The 20,694-nt window shown below is 41.0% G+C and overlaps 1 protein-coding gene across 30 annotated transcripts in view; it reads left to right on the top strand.

The window, feature by feature from the left end:
- The first annotated feature begins 1,768 nt into the window (after nt 1-1,768).
- LOC116980442 (ABI family member 3 binding protein) overlaps nt 1,769-20,694 on the top strand; it is a 250,562-nt gene continuing 231,636 nt past the window's right edge. For 12 of the 30 annotated variants that reach the window (XM_033032664.1, XM_033032657.1, XM_033032672.1 and 9 more), the window contains exon 1: nt 1,770-2,100. In XM_033032664.1, the coding sequence (XP_032888555.1) occupies nt 2,022-2,100 (79 nt within the window). In that variant the 5' untranslated portion in view covers nt 1,770-2,021. Of the gene's footprint in view, nt 2,101-20,694 lie in introns of all 30 variants that reach the window. The other 18 variants (XM_033032677.1, XM_033032667.1, XM_033032682.1 and 15 more) reach the window with 5 other exon arrangements.

The following is a 20,694-nucleotide window of genomic DNA, read 5'->3' as shown; positions in this document are numbered from 1 at the left end:
TCCAGAGATGTTGCCTGACCCGCTGAGTTACTGCAGCATTTTGTGTGCATCCCCATTGATGACTGGTGCTCAGCTTTCGCCAGCACTGGGGGGGTTAACCGACAGCGGTGCAGCTGACAGTCCCCGGCCTGTTGGAGAAGGGGGTTCCTCGGGAGTTAGAGCAGATTTGAGCTGGAGTTAGCGCTTCTTCTCCGCGCTGGCTGTAAGCGTGGGGCCGCCACTGCTCCAGGCCGGTTTCCCGTCAGTCCAGGGTCACCCCGGATATCTCCGTCCGCTCCCGGACAGGGATGGGACACTCGGGAGGGGACGGGAACGGTCCAGTAGCAATTCAACAGCGCCTGTAGCGCCAGAGACCCAGGTTCGATCATGACTACATGACTATTAGCTGCCGGAATGTTTATCCCCAGTGACCTATGACCTGGGCATGCGCAGTTGGAATACCAAACTCGCTTATTATGTCCACGGGGAACTTATTACGTATAGACAGCTTGGGTAATGCCAAAGAGGTGCTCTATATGGCAGACAGGTGGACAAAAGTGCTGGAGAAACTCAGCGGGTGTGGCAGCATCTATGGAGCGAAGGAGATCTTCAGACTGATGTAGGGTTGGGGGGGGGGGGGCAGGGAGAAGAAAGAAGAAAGGAAGAGGAGGAGCCAGAGGGCTGAGGGAGAGCTGAGAAGGAGAGAAGACAGCAAGGGCTACCGGAAATTGAAGAAGTCAATGTTCATTCCGTTAGGGTGCACACTGCCCAAGTGGAATATGAGGTGCTGCTCCTCCAATTTGCGGTGGTGCTCACTCTGGCCATGGAGGAGGCCCAGGACAGAAAGGTTGGATTCGGAATGGGAGGGGGAGTTAAAGTGCTGAGCCACAGGGAGATCAAGTTAGTTAATGCGGACCGAGCGGAGGTGTTCGGCGAAACAATCGCCAAGCCTACGCTTGGTCTCATCGATGTAGATCAAGTGCTGAGCCATAGGGAGAGATCAACGCTACATATTGCACCTCTGCGTTGAGCGCGATACACAACAAAACTATAAAGCTACTCTGGAAAAAATGTCATTGTAACAAGAAGGGTCTCGACCCGAAACGTCACCTATTCCTTCTCTCCAGAGATGCTGCCTGTCCTGCTGAGTTACTCCAGCATTTTGTGTCTGCCATTGTAACAAAGATGCTCAGTACTATTTGCATTAATAACAAGTGAACAGCTAATGCCTTGCTGTGCCTTTTATTGGACGCGTCTTAATGCCTGTACCTAAAACATATGCTGAATTAATGAGCAATTTTTATTCAGCTGTAATGCAGCAGGTGAAGCGAAATGCAGAGTGAAGGATATCTTGGAATATCCTGATTCTAATTGGCAACACAATGTCTTTTTCTGCCAGTCACTTTAAATGCACCTTTAATAACACCGTTTATCAAAAGATTACGATACCATACATGCCGAGCTCTTCTGTTGATTAATGAGGTAACTATCAAAACTTCAGCTCAACGATAGGATACACAATAAGGTGCATATCTATTATCACCACCTTACAAGCTGCCTTCAGAGTGCAGCAGTTGTATTTCCAACCTTCATTTCCATAAATGGCAAATGTCCATTAGGAGCTCAAAAATGGTGACATGATTCGCACAACAAATATCAAATGTGATTAAAACTGAAACATTTTGGTTGCCTGGTTTGCGAGACCCCTTTGCAAAGTGGAACCGCGAGGGGGAATTTTATTTCGACAGGGGCGCGAGTTCCGCATAGGTTTTAGATGTAAACTCTCTTCGGTGCAAAGGGAGTTATTTTTCCTCATTTAGCAAGAGTTAGCAAAGTCCATTGCAGCAGCGTGTTCGCAAGAAGAACTTACTTATACGACTTCACAGAGGTTGCCAATTTCTTCCTCAGTTTTATATGTGTGGCGTCTGACGGCGCGGGGTCTCCTCCCACTAGTACTTGATGGTGCTTTACTTTAAGCTTCAGGCTCACTGCTGATCCAGGTCTGCAAGAGAGAGCTTCTCTCAAGCCTGCTCCTCCGCAAAATGTCTGTCAAATTGATTTTCGTTGTTCTCGGCGGGATTGTTCTAAGTTTGGTGGATAATGCAAGGATTTTGCCAAGAGGTAAGCGAAGAAACTATTCCATTGCCATGGTGCAACATTAAATTACTAAAAAAAAACAATGTTATATCACTGCCAATATTTAACGATCTTGTTTTTATTAATCTCCTCACTATGCTCACTTCTCTTCTGTGCTTGGTGGGGGTAATAATTCCATTATTTACGTGTGGACTTTGATAGTGGTCATTGGCTTGTTATTAGAGTCTGGTGAGCCAGACCCAGCGTTGACTGGACCTCCTTACCCGCACAAGTGCAAACAATCGCACCTTGGAGAGCTATGAAATCAAAGGACAGGACCCGTGAATTTTCACCCCTGTGACTGGACCAATTCCAGTTCCCCTCCAGCTGTTACAGTTGGATCAACCAATTGAACGGGAACTGAACTGACCTGGGACCTTGCTTGACTGATGGGTTAACCAAATATTTCCAGACATATTGGGGGACAATATATATATATAAGTACTGAACATAAGAATATATATATATAAAGTACTGACCATGATTATCAGTTTGTTCTTGAATAATCATTAACGATGTAATATTCTTTACCCTTTGAAGAAGGGTCTTGACCCGAAATGTCACCTATACCTTCTCTCCAGAGATCCTGCCTGTCCCGCTGAGTTACTCCAACATTTTGTGTCTATCTTCGGTTTAAACCGGCATCTTCAATTCCATCCTGCACATAATATTATTTTAACCTCTTTTTAAACTAGGTTGCAAACTTGTGCTTTTACAAATTAGAGTAAATTATTTCAACAATAATTCAGAACTGAGCCTTTCAGGATAAGCTGTGATATCTGTGTTTTATTTCATATCCGTATCTTTCAAATTATGAGGAGCATAGATACCATGAAAGTTACAATTTACAAACCTTTAATGTTGTGCTCCCAATTACTTTTCATACACTTGTGGAAATGCTTGGATCTTGAAACATTTGTATAGTGGCAGTAATATGCAAATATGTTACATGATCTGATCTATTTGAATTCTGGACGATATTAAAATTGCTGTCAAATTATGAACAACTATGACAATCTAATTAGCTATTGTGTAATGTGACCCACACACAGGAGTAAACTCATAGTCCTTTATTGTAACACAAGAGGAAGAAACATTACTTGTTATCGTCTCCGTAGTCAGCATCAAGTCTGACAGTGAGATGGTGAAATGCCGTTATCAATAGTCCAGGGTAGGGATGAAGATCCGGACTGGACGATATTTGGAATGTGCAGCGTGCATAATATGTGTGGTGATAGATATAGTAAAGGTAGGCTAATATAGTTAATCTTCTTCATTCCGCTTAAGGAATTAACCCATAATAAAATAGATGTGATAATCAAATGTTAAGAATCCACCACAACATGCAAAATATATGTGACACTGATTACATGTGGTAGGTATAAGTAAACTGAAGGGAATAGCACCAAAGGAAGTTCAAACATAATCCTGGCACTTTGGGTTAGGCTTGCAGGTGCGACCTGCACGTGTATGATACAGTCCTGCATTTCCTCCCTTTACCTGGTCTCCAACGGGAGGCGTGGGTTCGAATCCCACTTCTGACACCATGTTATGTAGTGTGACCCATACACAGGAGTAACAACTCATAGCCCTTATTCAAACACAAGCGGAGGAAACATTACATGTCTCTGGAGTCAGCAACGTCTGACCGTGAGATGGTGAAGTACAATTATCAATAGTCCAGGGTAGGGATGAAGATACGGACTGGAGTACATATGGAATGTGCAGCATGTATAATATGTGTGGTGATAGATGTAATAAAGGTATGCTAATATAGTTCATCTACAGCTATGCTGGCAGATATTTTCGAAGATGCACCTTTCATTTAAAAAGGGTATTGTGAATTAACAATGGAATTTACCTGCTTAATGGTGTGAACAATGGCATCAAAAATGAAAGATCTGGACATACAGTGATATCTCAAAGCCTCTATGAGTTGGATGATCAGCCATGATAATATTGAATGGCGGTGGAGGCTCGAAGGGCCGAATAGCCTACTCCTGCACCTATTTTCTATGTTTCTATGTTTCTATAGCCAGTAGGCTATTTTTGAAATGTGATCACAATTGCAGGAAATGCAGTATCAAATTTGTAGTCAGGAAGCTCTTACATGGCATACATACCATCTTTCGGTGTAACAGCCAAACTGCTGGAGGAACTCAGCAGGTCGAACAGTATCTGTGTGAGGAAAGGAATTCACAGCTTTTCCGATGGGGAATCCACATCAGGACTCAAATTATGTTTGAGTGCACAATGATGCTGTTCAACCTGCTGAGTTTCTCCAGCAGTTCTTTTGCTCCAGATTACAGCATCTGCAGTCTCTTGTGCCTCCATATTCAGGTGCAACATGGTAGATGTACAGATAAACTCAAACTTCTGAATCAGGTCCCGCACGGGAGACTGGTGATTAAAATTAGAGCACATGGTATTGGGGGTAGGGTGTTGACATGGATAGAAAATTGGTTGGCAGACCGGAAGCAAAGAGTAGGAGTGAACGGGTCCTTTTCAGAATGGCAGGCAGTGGCGAGTGGAGTGTCGCAAGGCTTGGTGTTGGGGCCACAACTGTTTACCATATATTAATGATTTGGAAGAGGGAATTGAGAGCAACACTAGCAAGTTTGCGGATGACACAAAGCTCGGTGGCAGTGTGAACTGTGAAGAGGATGTTAGGAGGTTGCAGGGTGACATGGGCAGATTGAGTGAGTGGGTAGATGCGTGGCAGATGCAGTATAACATAGATACATGTGAGGCTATCCACTTTGGCGGCAAAAACAAGGGGGCAGATTATTATCTCAATGGGGTTAGGTTAGGTAAGGGGGAGATGCAGTGAGACCTGGGTGTCCTTGTACACCAGTCACTGAAAGTTGGCGTGCAGGTGCAGCAGGCAGTGAAGAAAGCTAATGGAATGTTGGCCTTCATAATAAGAGGATTTCAGTATAGGAGTAAAGAGGTTCTTCTGCAGTTGTATAGGGCTCTGGTGAGAACACGTCTGGAGTATTGTGTACAGTTCTGGTCTCCTAATTTGAGGAAGGACATACTTGTGATTGAGGCAATGCAGCGTAGGTTCACGAGATTGATCCCTGGGATGGCGGGACTGTCATATGAGGAAAAATTGAGAAGACTAGGCTTGTATTCACTGGAGTTTAGAAGGATGAGGGGGATCTTATAGAAACATATAAAATTATAAAAGGACTGGACAAGCTAGATGCAGGAAAAATGTTCCCAATGTTGGGCGAGTCCAGAACCAGGGGCCACAGTATTAGAATAAAGGGGAAGCCATTTCTCACCAATTCTGAGGTGAGAAAAAACCTTTTCACCCAGAGAGTTGTGAATTTGTGGAATTGCCTGCCACAGAGGGCAGTGGAGGCCAAGTCACTGGATGAATTTAAGATAGAGCTCTAGGGGCTAGTGGAATCAAGGGATATGGGGAGAAGGCAGGCACGGGTTATTGATTGGGGACGATCAGCCATGATCACAATGAATGGTGGTGCTGGCTCGAAGGCCCGAATGGCCTCCTCCTGCACCTATTTTCTATGTTTCTATGTTTCTATTTTAAATCCTTCAGACTTTGAGTGAAAATTTAGTGCCAATTCATGTTGAATCAGGGATGTAGGCGATTAGCTTTGGATTGTCAGTTTGGCTTCAAACAAGTCATGCAGCCAATAGAGATATTAAATGTTTATACCAATTATTCTGGGCTAGATTTAAAAATGAAAGCATTATGCTCATACATTCTTTGCTAAATCCTCGTGGATTAGTTAACTTCAAATTATAAAGCCTGCATGCCATATATATAAAACCCTTTTGGCTTCATTCCCACTTCTTTTGTCATGATATCGGAACTCCTCTGTGATAATGATAACACTAAATTGATAGTCATACCTACATTTGTAACTGTGGTTCTTGGTTCTATTACATATATTGGGTAACATTAAAAAGATTGTTCTTTTGTCTTTCCACCTCTAGTAGTGCTGTGGTGTGAGTAAGCTTCATTTAGTTCAGAGACCTGTTGCAGTTTAATGCAAAGACATGTATGTACTGTTGCCAATTCAATTTCTTGGAACTAAACGTAATAGCTTTCATGCCATAATTGCACATTTATCTACATATCTATTAACCTTGTATTTATATTGTCGTCATTGTAGTTTCATGGAAACAGTTGCTCACTTTAGAAACATAGAAATTAGGTGCAGGAGTAGGCCATTCGGCCCTTCGAGCCTGCACCGCCATTCAATATGATCATGGCTAATCATCCAACTCAGTATCCCGTACCTGCCTTCTCTCCATACCCTCTGATCCCCTTAGCCACAAGGGCCACATCTAACTCCCTCTTAAATATAGCCAATGAACTGGCCTCGACTACCCTCTGTGGCAGAGAGTTCCAGAGATTCACCACTCTCTGTGTGAAAAAAGTTCTTCTCATCTCGGTTTTAAAGGATTTCCCCCTTATCCTTAAGCTGTGACCCCTTGTCCTGGATTTCCCCAACATCGGGAGCAATCTTCCTGCATCTAGCCTGTCCAACCCCTTAAGAATTTTATAAGTTTCTATAAGATCCCCTCTCAATCTCCTAAATTCTAGAGAGTATAAACCAAGTCTATCCAGTCTTTCTTCATAAGACAGTCCTGACATCCCAGGAATCAGTCTGGTGAACCTTCTCTGCACTCCCTCTATGGCAATAATGTCCTTCCTCGGATTTGGAGACCAAAACTGTACGCAATACTCCAGGTGTGGTCTCACCAAGACCCTGTACAACTGCAGTAGAACCTCCCTGCTCCTATACTCAAATCCTTTAAAAATACTTAGTTTTTCTGTTTACTGACTGAATTTTGAATATGTGTTTTGTTTTACACATTCCACTCAGATTGACTGTAGGCAAAAGTCGATTGCCATAAGATGCATGTATTGAAGAATCAAAGATCAGAGTCAGATCAAGCAATAAATGCTGGTTTGCAGATTGGGCAAGAAATAAAGCATTGAATAGTTCGGATGGTTTGTCATTAGAACTAGTAACTGATTTGGGTAGGACAGTGGATGACATAAACATTGGCATTTAGTAAGGCATTTGACAAGGTCCCAAGAGGTAGGCTGATTCCAGAAGATTAAGATGCATGGGATCCACAGTGACTTGGTACTTGGATTCAGAAATGTCTTACACATAACAAAGGTTACGATGGGAAGGGTGTTATTCTGGCTGGAGATCAATGACTACTGATCTTCTACGGGAATCATTACTGAAATCTCTGTTGTATGTTATATTGGAAAAAGATGTAGATGGGTTGGTTAGTAAGTTGAAGATGGAAAGACAAGGATGGAGTTAAAGGGAAAGAGAATACAGGCAAAGTTAAGAAAGACACCAGAATTAACGGGACAGAAAGCGCAACAAGGGATAGGAGAGTATGGACAAGTGAAATAGGAATCGATGTGAAAGGTGAGGTGAGTAATGGATTAAAAGTATTATATATGATTGCACAAAGTATTAGAAATAAAGTGGGTGAGCTTGAGGCTCAGTTAGAAATTGGCAAGTATGATGTTGTGGGAATTACAGAGACATGACTGCATGAGGACCAGGGCTGGGAACTGAATATTCAGGGGTATATGTCCCATCAAAAAGACAGACATGTGAGTAGAGGGGGTGGGATAGCTCTGTTGGTGAGGAATGAAATTCAGTCCCTTGCGAAGGGTGACATAGAATTGGAGATGTAGAGTCAGTATGGATAGAACTGAGGAATTTTATGGGAAAAAAAACCCTCATGGGAGTTATCTACAGGCCCCCAAACAGTAGCCTGGATATAGGGTGCAAGTTGAATCAAGAATTAAAATTGGCATGTCGCAAAGGTAATACAACGGTGGTTATGGGAGATATCAACATGCAGGTAGACTGGGAAAATCAGGTTGGTTCTGGACCTCAAGAAAGGGAGTTTGTGCTTCTTCTAGAAGAAGCAATGAATATTAAGGCTGATTCACAAAAACTAATATCATACTTTTATAATAATATATTAAATAGAGAATTACCCTCAACAGAGGCACTAAGAAAAGATTGGGAACATGAACTAATGAGAAAGATCCCGAAGGATAGATGGGAAAAGTACCTGATGAACACACATAATTGTTCCATTAATGAAAGACATAATTTAACTCAATTTAAATTATTACATAGACTATATTATTCAAAAACGAGGTTGAATAAATTTTACCCAAACGTCTCTCCCAGATGCGATAAATGTTTGTTTCAAAATGCTAATATAACACATTCATTTGTAGGATGTATAAAGTTGAATACATTTTGGAGCAATATATTTGATATATTTACAAAGCTTTTCAAGTCAAGAATAGAGCCTAATACGGAATGGATTATATTTGGAATAATAGAAGATATCAATTTAAATGACCAAAACGTTTTTTTTAATTATGGGTTAATAATTGGAAAGAAATTGATACTTAAATTTTGGAAAAATACAGCTATTCCAACTGTTAAAATGTGGATTAGGAATATGACTGACATAGCACGCCTTGAAGAAATGAGACTCCGACTAATAGATAAATATGACCAATTCTTAAGGAGTTGGTCCCCTTTTATCGACTTTTTGGAATCATGTGATGCAGCGGTATCGTAAAGATTACTGATTTCAGGTCAGGTCGTGGATAGATTTACATGTCCGAATAAAGATTTGAAAATTTCTCTTTTAAGGTTCTTTTGCTCCTATTTCTACTTTCCACTTTTTCTTTTCTTATACACACACTTCACATTTTTCTATTTTCTACTATCTATTTTTCCTCTTTTTCTCTTCTCCAATTTTTTTTTTTTCCCCTTCTTCTTGTCTTTCTTATTTTCTTTTCAAAAACATAAAACTAGAGGTTGTACATAGAATGTATAATTACGGTATGACATAGTTGGCACCTAAAATCAGGTCCCACTGTATTGTTTTGTATTGTACTAACTTCTAATAAAATAAAATTTAAAAAAAAAAGAAAGGGAGTTTGTGGAGTACCTCCGAGATGGATTCTTAGAGCAGCTTGTATTGGAGCCTACCAGGGAGAAGGCAATTCTGGATTTAGTGTTAAGGGAACTCGAGGTAAAGAGGCCATTAGGAGGTAGTGACCATAACATGATAAGTTTTAATCTACAATTTGAGAGGGAGAAGGGTAAATCGGAAGTGTCAGTATTACAGTTGAGCAAAGGGGACTATGGAGCCATGAGGGAGGAGATGACCAAAGTCTACTGGAAAGATACCCTAGCAGGGATGACAGTGGAACAACAATGGCAGGTATTTCTGGGAATAATACAGAAGGTGCAGGATCAGTTCATTCCAAAGGGGAAGAAAGATTCTAAGGGGAGTAAGACTCGACTGTGGCTGACAAGGGAAGTCATGGACTGTATAAAAATAAAAGAGAAGATGTATAACATAGCGAAGATGAGCGGGAAGCCAGAGGGTTGGGAAACTTTTAAAGAGCTACAGAAGATAACTAAAAAGACAATACGGGGAGAAAAGATGAGGTATGAAGGTAAGCTAGCCAAGAATATAAAGGAGGATAGTAAAAGCTTCTTTAGGTAGATGAAGAGGAAAACGGTAGTTAAGACCAAAGTTGGATTCTTGAAGCCAGAAACAGGTGAATTTATTATGGGTAACAAGGGAATGGCAGACGAGTTGAACAGGTTCTTTGGATCTTCACTAAGGAAGACACAAACAATCTACCCGATGTACTAGTGGCCAGAAGACCTAGGGTGATGGAGGAACTGAAGGAAATTCACATTAGGCAGGAAATGGTGTTGGATAGACTGATGGGACAGAAGGCTGATAAATCCCCAGGGCCTGATGGTCTGTATCTTAGGGTACTTAAGGAAGTGGCTCTAGAAATTGGACGCATTGGTGATCATTTTCCAATGTTCTATAGATTCAGGATCAGTTCCTGTGGATTGGAGGGTAGCTAATGTTATCCAACTTTTTAAGAAAGGAGGGAAAGAGAAAACAGGGAATTATAGACCAGTTATCCTGACATCGGTGGTGGGAAGATGCTGGAGTCAATTATAAAAGATGAAATAGCGGCACATTTGGACAGCAGTAACAGGATTGGTCCGAGTCAGCATGGATTTTCGAAGGGGAAATCATGCTTGACTAATCTTCTGGAATTTTTTGAGGATGTAACTAGGTAAATGGAGTCAAGTGAGTTTATTGTCATGTGTCCCTGTATAGGACAATGAAATTCTTGCTTTGCTTCAGCACACAGAACATAGTAGGCATTTACTACAAAACAGATAAGTGTGTCCATATACCATAATATAAATATATACACACATGAATAAATAAACTGATAAAGTGCAAATAACAGAAAATGGGTTATTAATAACCTTGTCCATTTAATAATATTAAATGGACAAGGGAGAGGCAGTGGATGTAGTGTACCTGGACTTTCAGAAAGCCTTTGATAAAGTCCCACATAGGAGATTAGTGGGCAAAATTTAGAGCACATGAAATTGGGGGTAGGGTACTGACATGGATAGAAAATTGGTTGGCAGACAGGAAACAATGAGCAGGGATTAACGGGTCCCTTTCAGAATGGCAGGCAGTGACTAGTGGGGTACTGCAAGGCCCGGTGCTGGGACTGCAGCTATTTACAATATACATTAATGATTTAGAAGAAGGGATTAAAAGTAACATTAGCAAATTTGTAGATGACACGAAGCTGGGTGGTAGTGTGAACAGTGAGGAGGATGCTATGAGGATGCAGGGTGAGTGGACAGGGACGGGGACGGGGGGGGGGGGGGGGGGGGGGGGGGGGTGTAGAAGAGGTTTAACAGGATGCTGCTTGGATTAGAGAGTATTAGCTATGAGGAGAAGTTGGACATATTTAGATTATTTTATCTGGAGCACCGAGGCTGAGGGGAGACCTGATACAAGTTTATAGAATTTTGAGACTCTAGGGTATAGCTTTAAAGTAAGTGGCAGAAAGTTTTAAAGAAGAAAGGCATGTGCAGAGCAAATTTTTTTTTACACAGGGAGTAGTAGGACACACTACTAAGGGAGGTGGTGGAAGCAGACAAGTTGACCATTTACTGGTAGGACAGAGTTGATGGGTAGTCCAGAAGAAACTGTTGATCACCCTCAAATCTAGCCACAGTGATACGGTTTTAGTACAAAGTGCTTTGTATATTTCCAATACAGATCCAACAAGCAATACTGTTGAAAATATTTCATTAATGTTCACTTATCAAATATTTAGGACAGTTCAACAGCCAAGAAAAGAATGCATTAACAATGATCAAAAACTTTCTACTCATTCTTCTTTTGAGTATATAATTTTTCATCACAGACGAGTTAAAATCTTCATGCATGCACAGTGAATTTGACTGCCAAGATCATCCTCAACAAAATCGCCTACAATGTTTTGTTGATTTACTAAACAGAAATGCAATTGGCCACGTGTGAGATTTAAATGTACCGAATAGAGAACAAATTAGGCAGCAGTTTCTCAAAGTCTTTTGCTTTTTCAACAATGATTTGAAGAGAATGCACAATTCAAAGTTAAGCTAATTGTGACTGTAAACCAAATATAATTTAATCAATAAGTTATTTACTACTGATATCTGCTATCAACAGTGGCAAAGGGGAATCACATCAGAGCAGTAAAAAAATACTTCCCTACCTGTCAACCTAAATTGTTTTTGCACAATGCATATAAACTAATTTCATTAGGTTATTGGAATTGTTGGTACCAATTGGCAGAGTTGAAGAATTAATGTTGTTGTCGCTTAATTTCTACCAGGATTTAGTTACTTTTTGTAGAAATTGAAAGTCCCACATTTGTTCCTTAAAATTCGATCATGCACTGAGAAGGCCATATATGATGTTCTGGGTCTATATAGTCATATAACAACTAATTATTAAGGAAATTGTTATATTTGCACATAATTGTTTCTCAAAAATGTTTCACACCAACCTAAAAGGATAGAGTGAACTTTAGTTTAACATTTTAACATTAACATTTTAATGTCCTGGATTTTACTGAATGGACCCATTGCCCACACCTATCACTGAATTTTCTTTTCACCCAAACTTACCTTCTGTGAACCTAAGAGGCTGTTCTCATTTGTCCAAATGGCCCTGGAGCCAACCAGAAAGGTTATGGGTGGCAGCAGAGCCTCAAACAATTTAATGGAGTTGATAGGGTTGGACTGGAACTAAACCCCTCCATGCAATTCCATTTTATCAGGTGACAAACTCCCACCACCAGCATTGCTGTTTATCAATTTGTTTTATAATGTTTGGGGCCCCTTGTCAACACTGGCAAAATCAACTTTACTTGTCTGCCCTAATCGCCCTTGCAGGGGAGGTGATGAGTTATCTTCTTGAATTGCTGCAGTCTTTCTTTTGGTAGTATTATCACATTGTTTCAGTATTTATACTTAGTAACAATAAAGAATTGGCGATATATTTCCATGACACTGCCCGGTCCATCATGGGTACTTACCTCCCCACCATCGAAATAATCGACAGGAGACACTGCTTCAAAAAGGCAACCAATGTAATCACCCTGGCCATGCCCTTATTTCACTCCTAACATTGGGAAGAAGGTATAGGAGTCTGAATAACATGACCACCAGGTTCAAGAATAACTTCTTCCCACTAACCATCAGGCTCCTGAACACTACACAATAGTATTCTCAATTTATAAATGTCTATGAACCACCTTTGGTTGCAGTATGGGATTTTAGCACTCGTATTATTTCTTGGATTTTATGTGCTTTGTTATAAATGTCTTTAATTTTATGTGATTTATTATAAATCCTGTGGATAATGTGTTTACAGGCCTGTTATGCTGTTGCAAGTACATTTTTTATTGTTCCGTTGTTGGTAGATATGATAGTTAACACCTTTGACTCTTGGCGTGTTGTATGATTAGAAAGGAACATGCGGCGATGATGTTTCCATGCAATTGAAGCATGTGCTCCTTGGTGGTAGAGGTTGAGGGTATTGTCAGACAGGTCTAGGCAAATAAATAATACACACTAACCACCTGTGTCAGTGGTAGAAAGACTAAATGGTTAGAGTAAGCCATTTGTTCTTATGACTTGGATATTCATAAGAAAATAAGACTATTAATAAGTGAAATAAATATATCAAAAAGGTTAACGAAGCATAAAATGTTAACTTGAAGCATAAAATGTTTTGAAAGTTTACTAAATGTTGTACAGTTATTATTTATCTATGAGTTCACTTATTCAATGGGAATCTGATCAGCCATGATCATATTGAATGGCGGTGCAGGCTCGAAGGGCCGAATGGCCTACTCCTGCACCTAATTTCTATGTTTCTATGAATCTTGAGTAATCTACATCTCTATCCTTGAACTCAATTTCAAATCCAACAACGGAGCAAAGCAATGAAATCAATTGTGCAGATCAGGCAGCAGGTTTGGATTTACGCATTTGCGCAGGAGGCCTGAAGCTTATCAGCACTCTTGCTGCAAAATTTGGGTCATTATGATGCATGTGATGCAACATAATGCATTTGACTAAATTATGTAGTAGGGATAAATTCCATGGTGCTGGAAAATGGATGTGGGGGTTGCAATGCATAGCAATTATTCAATTTATGCCCCTTTGATGCAATGCAAATAGTGCACAAACATCATGCTACCAGTTCAACAGAATGATTGTACCATCAGCCAATACTCATTGCACCGATCAGTGAATTAACTGCACAGAATTAATTCCACAAGCACTGGTCAAACTAGCTTGTCCTATATAAGGTCTGCATGCATTTCTTTAATGGGAGTGTATTTTGCCTTTAGGAACTGATGGGTGTGAGTGTAGAGCTGAATGTAACAGAATGCAACAGGCATGACATTAGAGGGTAGGAAAGAACAGCAGATGCTGGTTTAAAGCGAAGGTGACACAAAATGCTGGAGTATCTCAGTGGGACAGGCAGCATCCCTGGAGAGAAGAAATGGGTAACGTTTCAGGTTGAGACCCTTCTTCAGACTGAAGTCTTGATGTCTCGTCACCCATTCCGAGAATCTGAAGAAGGGTCTCGGCCCGAAAAGTCACCCATTCCTTCTCTCCACAGATGCTGCCTGTCCTGCTGAGTTACTCCAGCATTTTGTGTCTATCTATGACATAGGAGGTCATTGTCTCCAAACAGAACTTAATAGAGAAAGTGAAAAAGAGAGAGGTATTCTACCCATGAGATGCCAGCAGGTCCTCCAGGCAAATAAGATAGCAGTTATCTTAGGAGCAGATAACTCAGGGGATGAATGGCAAGAATCAAACACTGGTACCTGGATCTCGGAAAGGCTTTCTATGCATTGTCAGGATCACCACATACATCTGCAGATGTTATATCCACTTATACACACTACTTAATGCAGCTCCATCACTAACTTATCAACAATTTGTCAATAAGGACTCATAGCTAACACTTTACACATTTAGTGCTACGAGTTGCCTCACAAATTCCCGCATTACACAAACTGCATAACTGCCAGCTATTCAATCATGACTTGCACATCACCCAAACACAAAACAAACCTTTGAGGAACTCAGTTGTCAGGCAGTAATTGTGAAGAGAATAGACGGACAATGTTTTGGATTGTGACCCAACTTCAGACTGATTGGAGTAGGGGGGAGAAAGCTGGAAAGGGGAGGTGGAATAATAAGGCCTGGCAATTCTTAGGTGCTTACTGGTGAGGAGGGGCAATTGGCAGATTAATGGAATGTGACAAAGACTGGAGGAGAAAAAGAGACAGAAAAGCATCAGCTGAGTGAAACGTAAAGCTTGAGGGAGAGAGGTGGGTGAAAGGGGATGGGGAAGTGGAAAGAGGAATGATAAAAGAGAAATATGGTATTCGGGGATGGGAACATACAGAGAAGGGGAAATAAATAAGATGACTGAAGTGGTTGGAGATGGTGGGAGAAATGTGTGTGCACTAGAGTGGGAGGGGCAGAGGAAAGACGATTAGGATATTGGAGAATTCAATGTTCATACTGTTGAGCTGCAGGGTACCCTAGTGAAGTATGATGTGCTGTTCTTCCAGTTTGTGTGTTGCCTCACTTTGGCAATGGAGGAGGCCAAGGACAGAAAGGTCAGTATGGGAAGGGGCATTAAAATGGTTAGCAGCTAGAAGCTCCAACAAGTCTTGGCGGACAGTGCAAGTGTACAGTGAAATGTCGCCTCATCTGTGTTTCAACTTGCTGATGTAAAAGAGGCCATATCTGGAGCACTGGGATACTTGCATGGGCCCAATTTGACAAACACTTGTGCAAGCCATTTTAACTCCCCTTCTCATTCCAGCCTGTACATTTTTGACCTTGGCCTCCTCATTGCCAGAGTGAGGCCACATACAAACTAGAAGAGCACTTGGGTTGATTACAGTCCAATGGTATGAACATTGAATTCTCCGATTTGAATTAAGCAAGCCCCTCCCTTTACCCTGCCACAACACTCCTGTGCACATTTCCCTAAACATCTCCAACCATCCCAGTCACCAGGCTCCTTTCTCATCCTCTACATGCTCATCTTCCATCCCTGAGCCCAACATTTCCATGTATTCCCCCTCTTTCCCCTCCCCTATCCCCTTCCACCTACATCCCCCCCTCTCTCTTTACATTTCACTTCTCTTCTTTCCTTATCTGACACCTCTTTGTCTTTTCACATCTACCCTTTGTCACTTACTCCACCCATCTATCAAATAACATCCCCTTCACCTATTTCCACTTTTCACTTACCAAGCTTTGTCACACCAACCATCTCCCTTTTCCAGCTTTCAACTACCTACTCCAATCAACATGAAGAAGGGACCGAAACATCGCTACTCCATTCACTCCACAGATGCGACCCTCCCTCACTTTTGCTCAAGATTCCATCATCTGCAGTTTCTTTTGTCTCCACTTCACCCAATAACAATTGCGTGGCACTCATTAAATCTCTTGCAGGATAAAGTGTCATATGTTGCCTCCGGCGTCTGACTGGTGGATTACATGTGTAGCTACATGACTTCATCTCCATGAAGGATTTGAAACACATATAAATAGAGACGTGGTGAACAGCAACAGGAATAAAATGATCAAAGATTTTCATCATATTGCTTCTTGCAACACACCTTGCTCCACCCCTATCCTACAACCTCTGTTGAATTACAAACTGCAGATGGAGTAAGCATATACCCTTTGCCTCTGCTACCCTCGCCATAGCCTAACCTTCTGTCTTTCTCTTCTCAGAAAACAAGTGGCCAGGAAATGAGGCAAATGCCAGAAGAAGAAGATGAAGATATTCTGACATCTAACTTAATACTTGAAATCCTCAGATAAACACTTCACCAAACATGTTCTGGTTCTACTTTTAATTAATTCACAGAGGTGGACTATTTAGTTCTCATCCCTTGAATTCAGTGCTTTGTGGGGCTAGTTTGGGTGAGAAGTTAATACGTTATTATTTATTTGGAATGCAATCAGACCAAATTATGTATGGAGACATTCTAATGATAATCTACCAGGTTCTTCATCACCATAATTGATGCATGCCCTTTGATGATTTAATTTACTGACATTTATTTTCCCAGCAGCTTTATGATCATTAGTTCAGGTCCCGGAATTGCATAACCGCCACGCCACTTTATTTCTTAGAAGTTAACATAAAGACAGGATTAGTCATTAAACACGACTGGACTGAAGCCAAGGCAGAAACACAGGTCGAGAATTTTTTTTTCCACACAGAGAGTGGTGAATCTCTGGAATTCTCTGCCACAGAATGTAGTTGAGGCCAGTTCATTGGCTATATTTAAGAGGGAGTTAGATGTGGCCCTTGTGGCTAAAGGGATCAGGGGGTATGGAGAGAAGGCAGGTACAGGATACTGAGTTGGATGATCAGCCATGATCATATTGAATGGCGGTGCAGGCTCGAAGGGCCGAATAGCCTACTCCTGCACCTATTTTCTATGTTTCTATGTTTCTATACTTCCTTGAAGGCAGGTATTGCACAAGGATGTACATTAGCGTTTAGATGAGGCAGCCCACAGAAGTAACTTATTGCAGATGATCATGCAATGGTTGTTGTATTGACGGGCCTATCAGAAAACCTATGTGAATGTCAAGTAGTTTGCCATCAATTGTGCAACAGGGGTTTGCACTGAGCTTGTAACGCACCTTTTCCTGCATTAAGGTGGTGTATGATGCCAGTAAAAATGCAGAAACTGTATTTTTAAAGTAAAGCATATGTCAAAGTTCGGTTTCCATAGTGTAGGCTTGGATTGCTGCCATTATGGCTCTAGTTCCAGCGCTTAAGCAGTTTTGTGGGATGTTTCAGCGGTCCAGCAATCTGTCCTCCATTTGATTACAAGGATTACTAAAACAAGTCAGTGACAGTGACTTAATGGGGCATAAACTTGTAGTCTTCTCTGAAGGTGACAGAATTGTACATCCCACCACTGCTGCAGTGCCAATATCCTAATTTCTGCCTGTAAACCAGTCATTCCAAATTAGAGCCAGGCTACTCAGAACTACGCGAGGTCGTTCTTTGGGGACATTTGCAGCCTCCTGACATTTGAAGCTTCTGAGATAGCAGTCAGGCAAAAGGGTCTGTGAAGATTGGCACTGAGAGGATGGACAAGGGCGATAGTTATTGGTGCTAATAGTTGGTATCATTTTTGCTTTGGTATGGAATGTTTAATTATGTGTTGTCATTTTTTTTTTTAGCAGGTGCTCAGGATAGAGGGAAGGTATTGTTGTTGGATTGTGAAGAATGGGGAATGAAGAATTATCTTCATGGGTAATATAGCAAGATTAGTTGGTTGGGCTGATCCTCATGATCCTATGGTTGTGCAGCATGCAGCAGAATACAATTAATCTCAAGAACTCCTCTGCCAAATATTGCATATATACAGGGCTATCCAGCCATTAGATTCTATGCTTAATTGTACCTGTAAATCAGCCTGATCACAAGCATGTGGGTTGAACTTTGGAATCAGGAATGATGTGATGGTCTTCTTACCAAACACTTGCAATTTGTCTGCCAAGGCCTGCTGGAGCATACACACTGCCCCATATCATCTCCCAGTACCCCACTTGACCTGCACCTTTCTCCTCCACTGTATGGTTATCTCCAATGTTGAGTCCTACGTTTTCCTCTTATCTCTTATTCTCTCCCCCCCGGTACTCTTTCACCCATATCCGTCCATCGGGCTTTAGATTTCATTCCTCCTCTTCTTTCCTTATCTGACATCCTTTTATCTTTCTTTTCACCTCTTGCCTTTCACTTACTCCACCCATCTGCCGATTACCCACCGCCTCATCTGTATCCAGCCATTACTTGCCAAACTTTGTCTCCACTCCCACCTCTCTTTTCTAGATATTAAAACTGATCAGAAACAAGGAGGGTCAGGTACAAACAGCAGGTGTCACGTGAATCGCTGAAGGAGTAGAGGGGATGCAAGATAACTCTTAAGAAGGAAATCTGGAGGGCAAAAGTGGGATTGAGATAGCATATAGTCTACATGGAAACGCAAGGAACTGCAGATGCTAGAATTATGCAAAGAACACAAACTTGTGAAATAACTCAGTTGGTCAGGCAACATCTCTGGAGGCCAAGGGGGGAGGCATTGCTGTTTAACATGTCTATCAAGGATTTGTAAAATAATGTAAAAAGTATGGTTATTAAGTTTGCAGTTGACACTAAAATAGGAGGAATAGTAAACCGTGAAGAAGGTTATCAAGAATTACAGTGGTATTTTAATCATCTGGGAAAGTGGACCAAGGAATTGCAAATAAAATTTAAATCAGATATGTGTGAGCTGTTGTATTTTGGGGGCCAACTCAGGGTAGGACTTTCACAGTGAATGGTAGGGCCCTGGGGAATGTTGTAGAACAGGGTGACCTGGGAGTACAAATACATAGTTCCTTGTAAGTGGTGTCACAGATAGAGAGAGTAATGAAGAAGACTTTGGCATGCTGGCCTTCATCAGTCAGGGGACTGTAAAGAAGTTGAGATGTTACGTTGCAGTTGTACAAGATGTTGGTGAGGGTGCACTTGGGTAGTACCTTGAGTTTTGGTCATTAAGCTGGAAAGAATGCAGAAAAGATATGAGGATACTTTCATGACTTGAATGACTGTGTTATCGGAAGAGGTTGGGCAGGCTAAGACTTTATTCATTGAAGTAGGAAACTAAGCAGTGGTCTTTATAGGTGGATAAAATCATGAGGGGAATAGCTAGCGTGAAATGCACACTGTCTTGTTCACAGGGATGGGGAGTCAACAACTGGAGGGCAAAGGTTGAAGGAGTGGAAATATTTAATAGGAACCTGATGGGCAACTTTTTCCACGGTGTGTGGTACCTGTATGGAATGAGCCGCCAGAAGAATGGTTGAGGCAGTATTAGCACAACATTTAAAGGACATTTGGACAGATATACTGTGTGGATAGGAAAGATTTGGAGGGTTACGTGTCAAAACCATGTAAACAGGACCATCTTAGATGGGTGTCTTGGTCAGCATGGACGAGTGAGCCCGAGGGCATGTTTCCATACTGTACTACATTAAGACTCTAAATCTAGTCTGCTCTGCATGAGAATAGATTCTCCTGGATATTAATTGAATAGATACTTCGTATTTGCCAAACAGAACATGTGTTCAATGGTATTTTATTATAATAGCTATTGTGTGAGCCAGATTACATTATTGAATAAAGGTTTTTAGACCAGGTTCGTTAAAATTCTGTACACTGAAACTAGCAGTTAGCATGAATATGAGTGACTGGTAAAATCAATTAATTATCTCATGTAGAGATAATTCTAATCTGAAGTTACTATTGTAGTATAATTAGAATGACTAACCTATCTCCCTTTACCCCCCTTTTCTTTTATATTAGCAGTAATCGAGCCAGGCAAAACTAAGATTTATTGAAGCCAACTCTCTATGTGGCTTGGCCTTGAATCACAGAGAAAGAAAAGTAGACAAGTTCTGGCATTTGCTGACTTTCCTTCAGTTCATGTTCGGCGCATATTTTGGAAATACAGCACTGTCGGGTATATGATAAAGTAATTATCATGATAAAATATAGATGGTGGAATATTGCACATCCTTATTTTTAGGAAGTAAATTACATCAGAATGCGGTATCCAATGGAAACGGCCTTTAACACATTTACTGATGTTTAATATTAATGTTAGTGGTTCTAGATCTTAATGAAGTTGCAATCAAATTTTAAGCACTTGATTCTCACTTTATATCAAGTTTCATATTTTCAATTTGTCTTGGCTTTGGTTTTGGCACAGATAGACCTCTGACTCACTCAGACCCAGTTCTACCTTGGCAATGCCTTGTTAACTAAATTCTGTTTTCTGTGACCATTTTTTATGTATTGGTCGTGGACTGACTGCAGGCTATGAATGAATACAAATCAGTCACTCAGTCGTTTAGTTTGTACAATAACCTACTTGTCTGCTTCACCAGGGCTTATACTTGATCTTTACAACTTTGTATAGGTTTGTTTATCTTGTGCTTGTCACCTGCAACTTTGGTCCCTAAGGCTGATGGTTGGTATCATTTTTATTATTCTTCTTCCCTGAGATTTGTGATCAAAACCTTAATA

The sequence above is a fragment of the Amblyraja radiata genome, chromosome 14 (assembly GCF_010909765.2).
Source record: "Amblyraja radiata isolate CabotCenter1 chromosome 14, sAmbRad1.1.pri, whole genome shotgun sequence".
Lineage (NCBI taxonomy): Eukaryota > Metazoa > Chordata > Chondrichthyes > Rajiformes > Rajidae > Amblyraja > Amblyraja radiata.
This window is presented reverse-complemented; position numbering and strand designations above follow the sequence as displayed.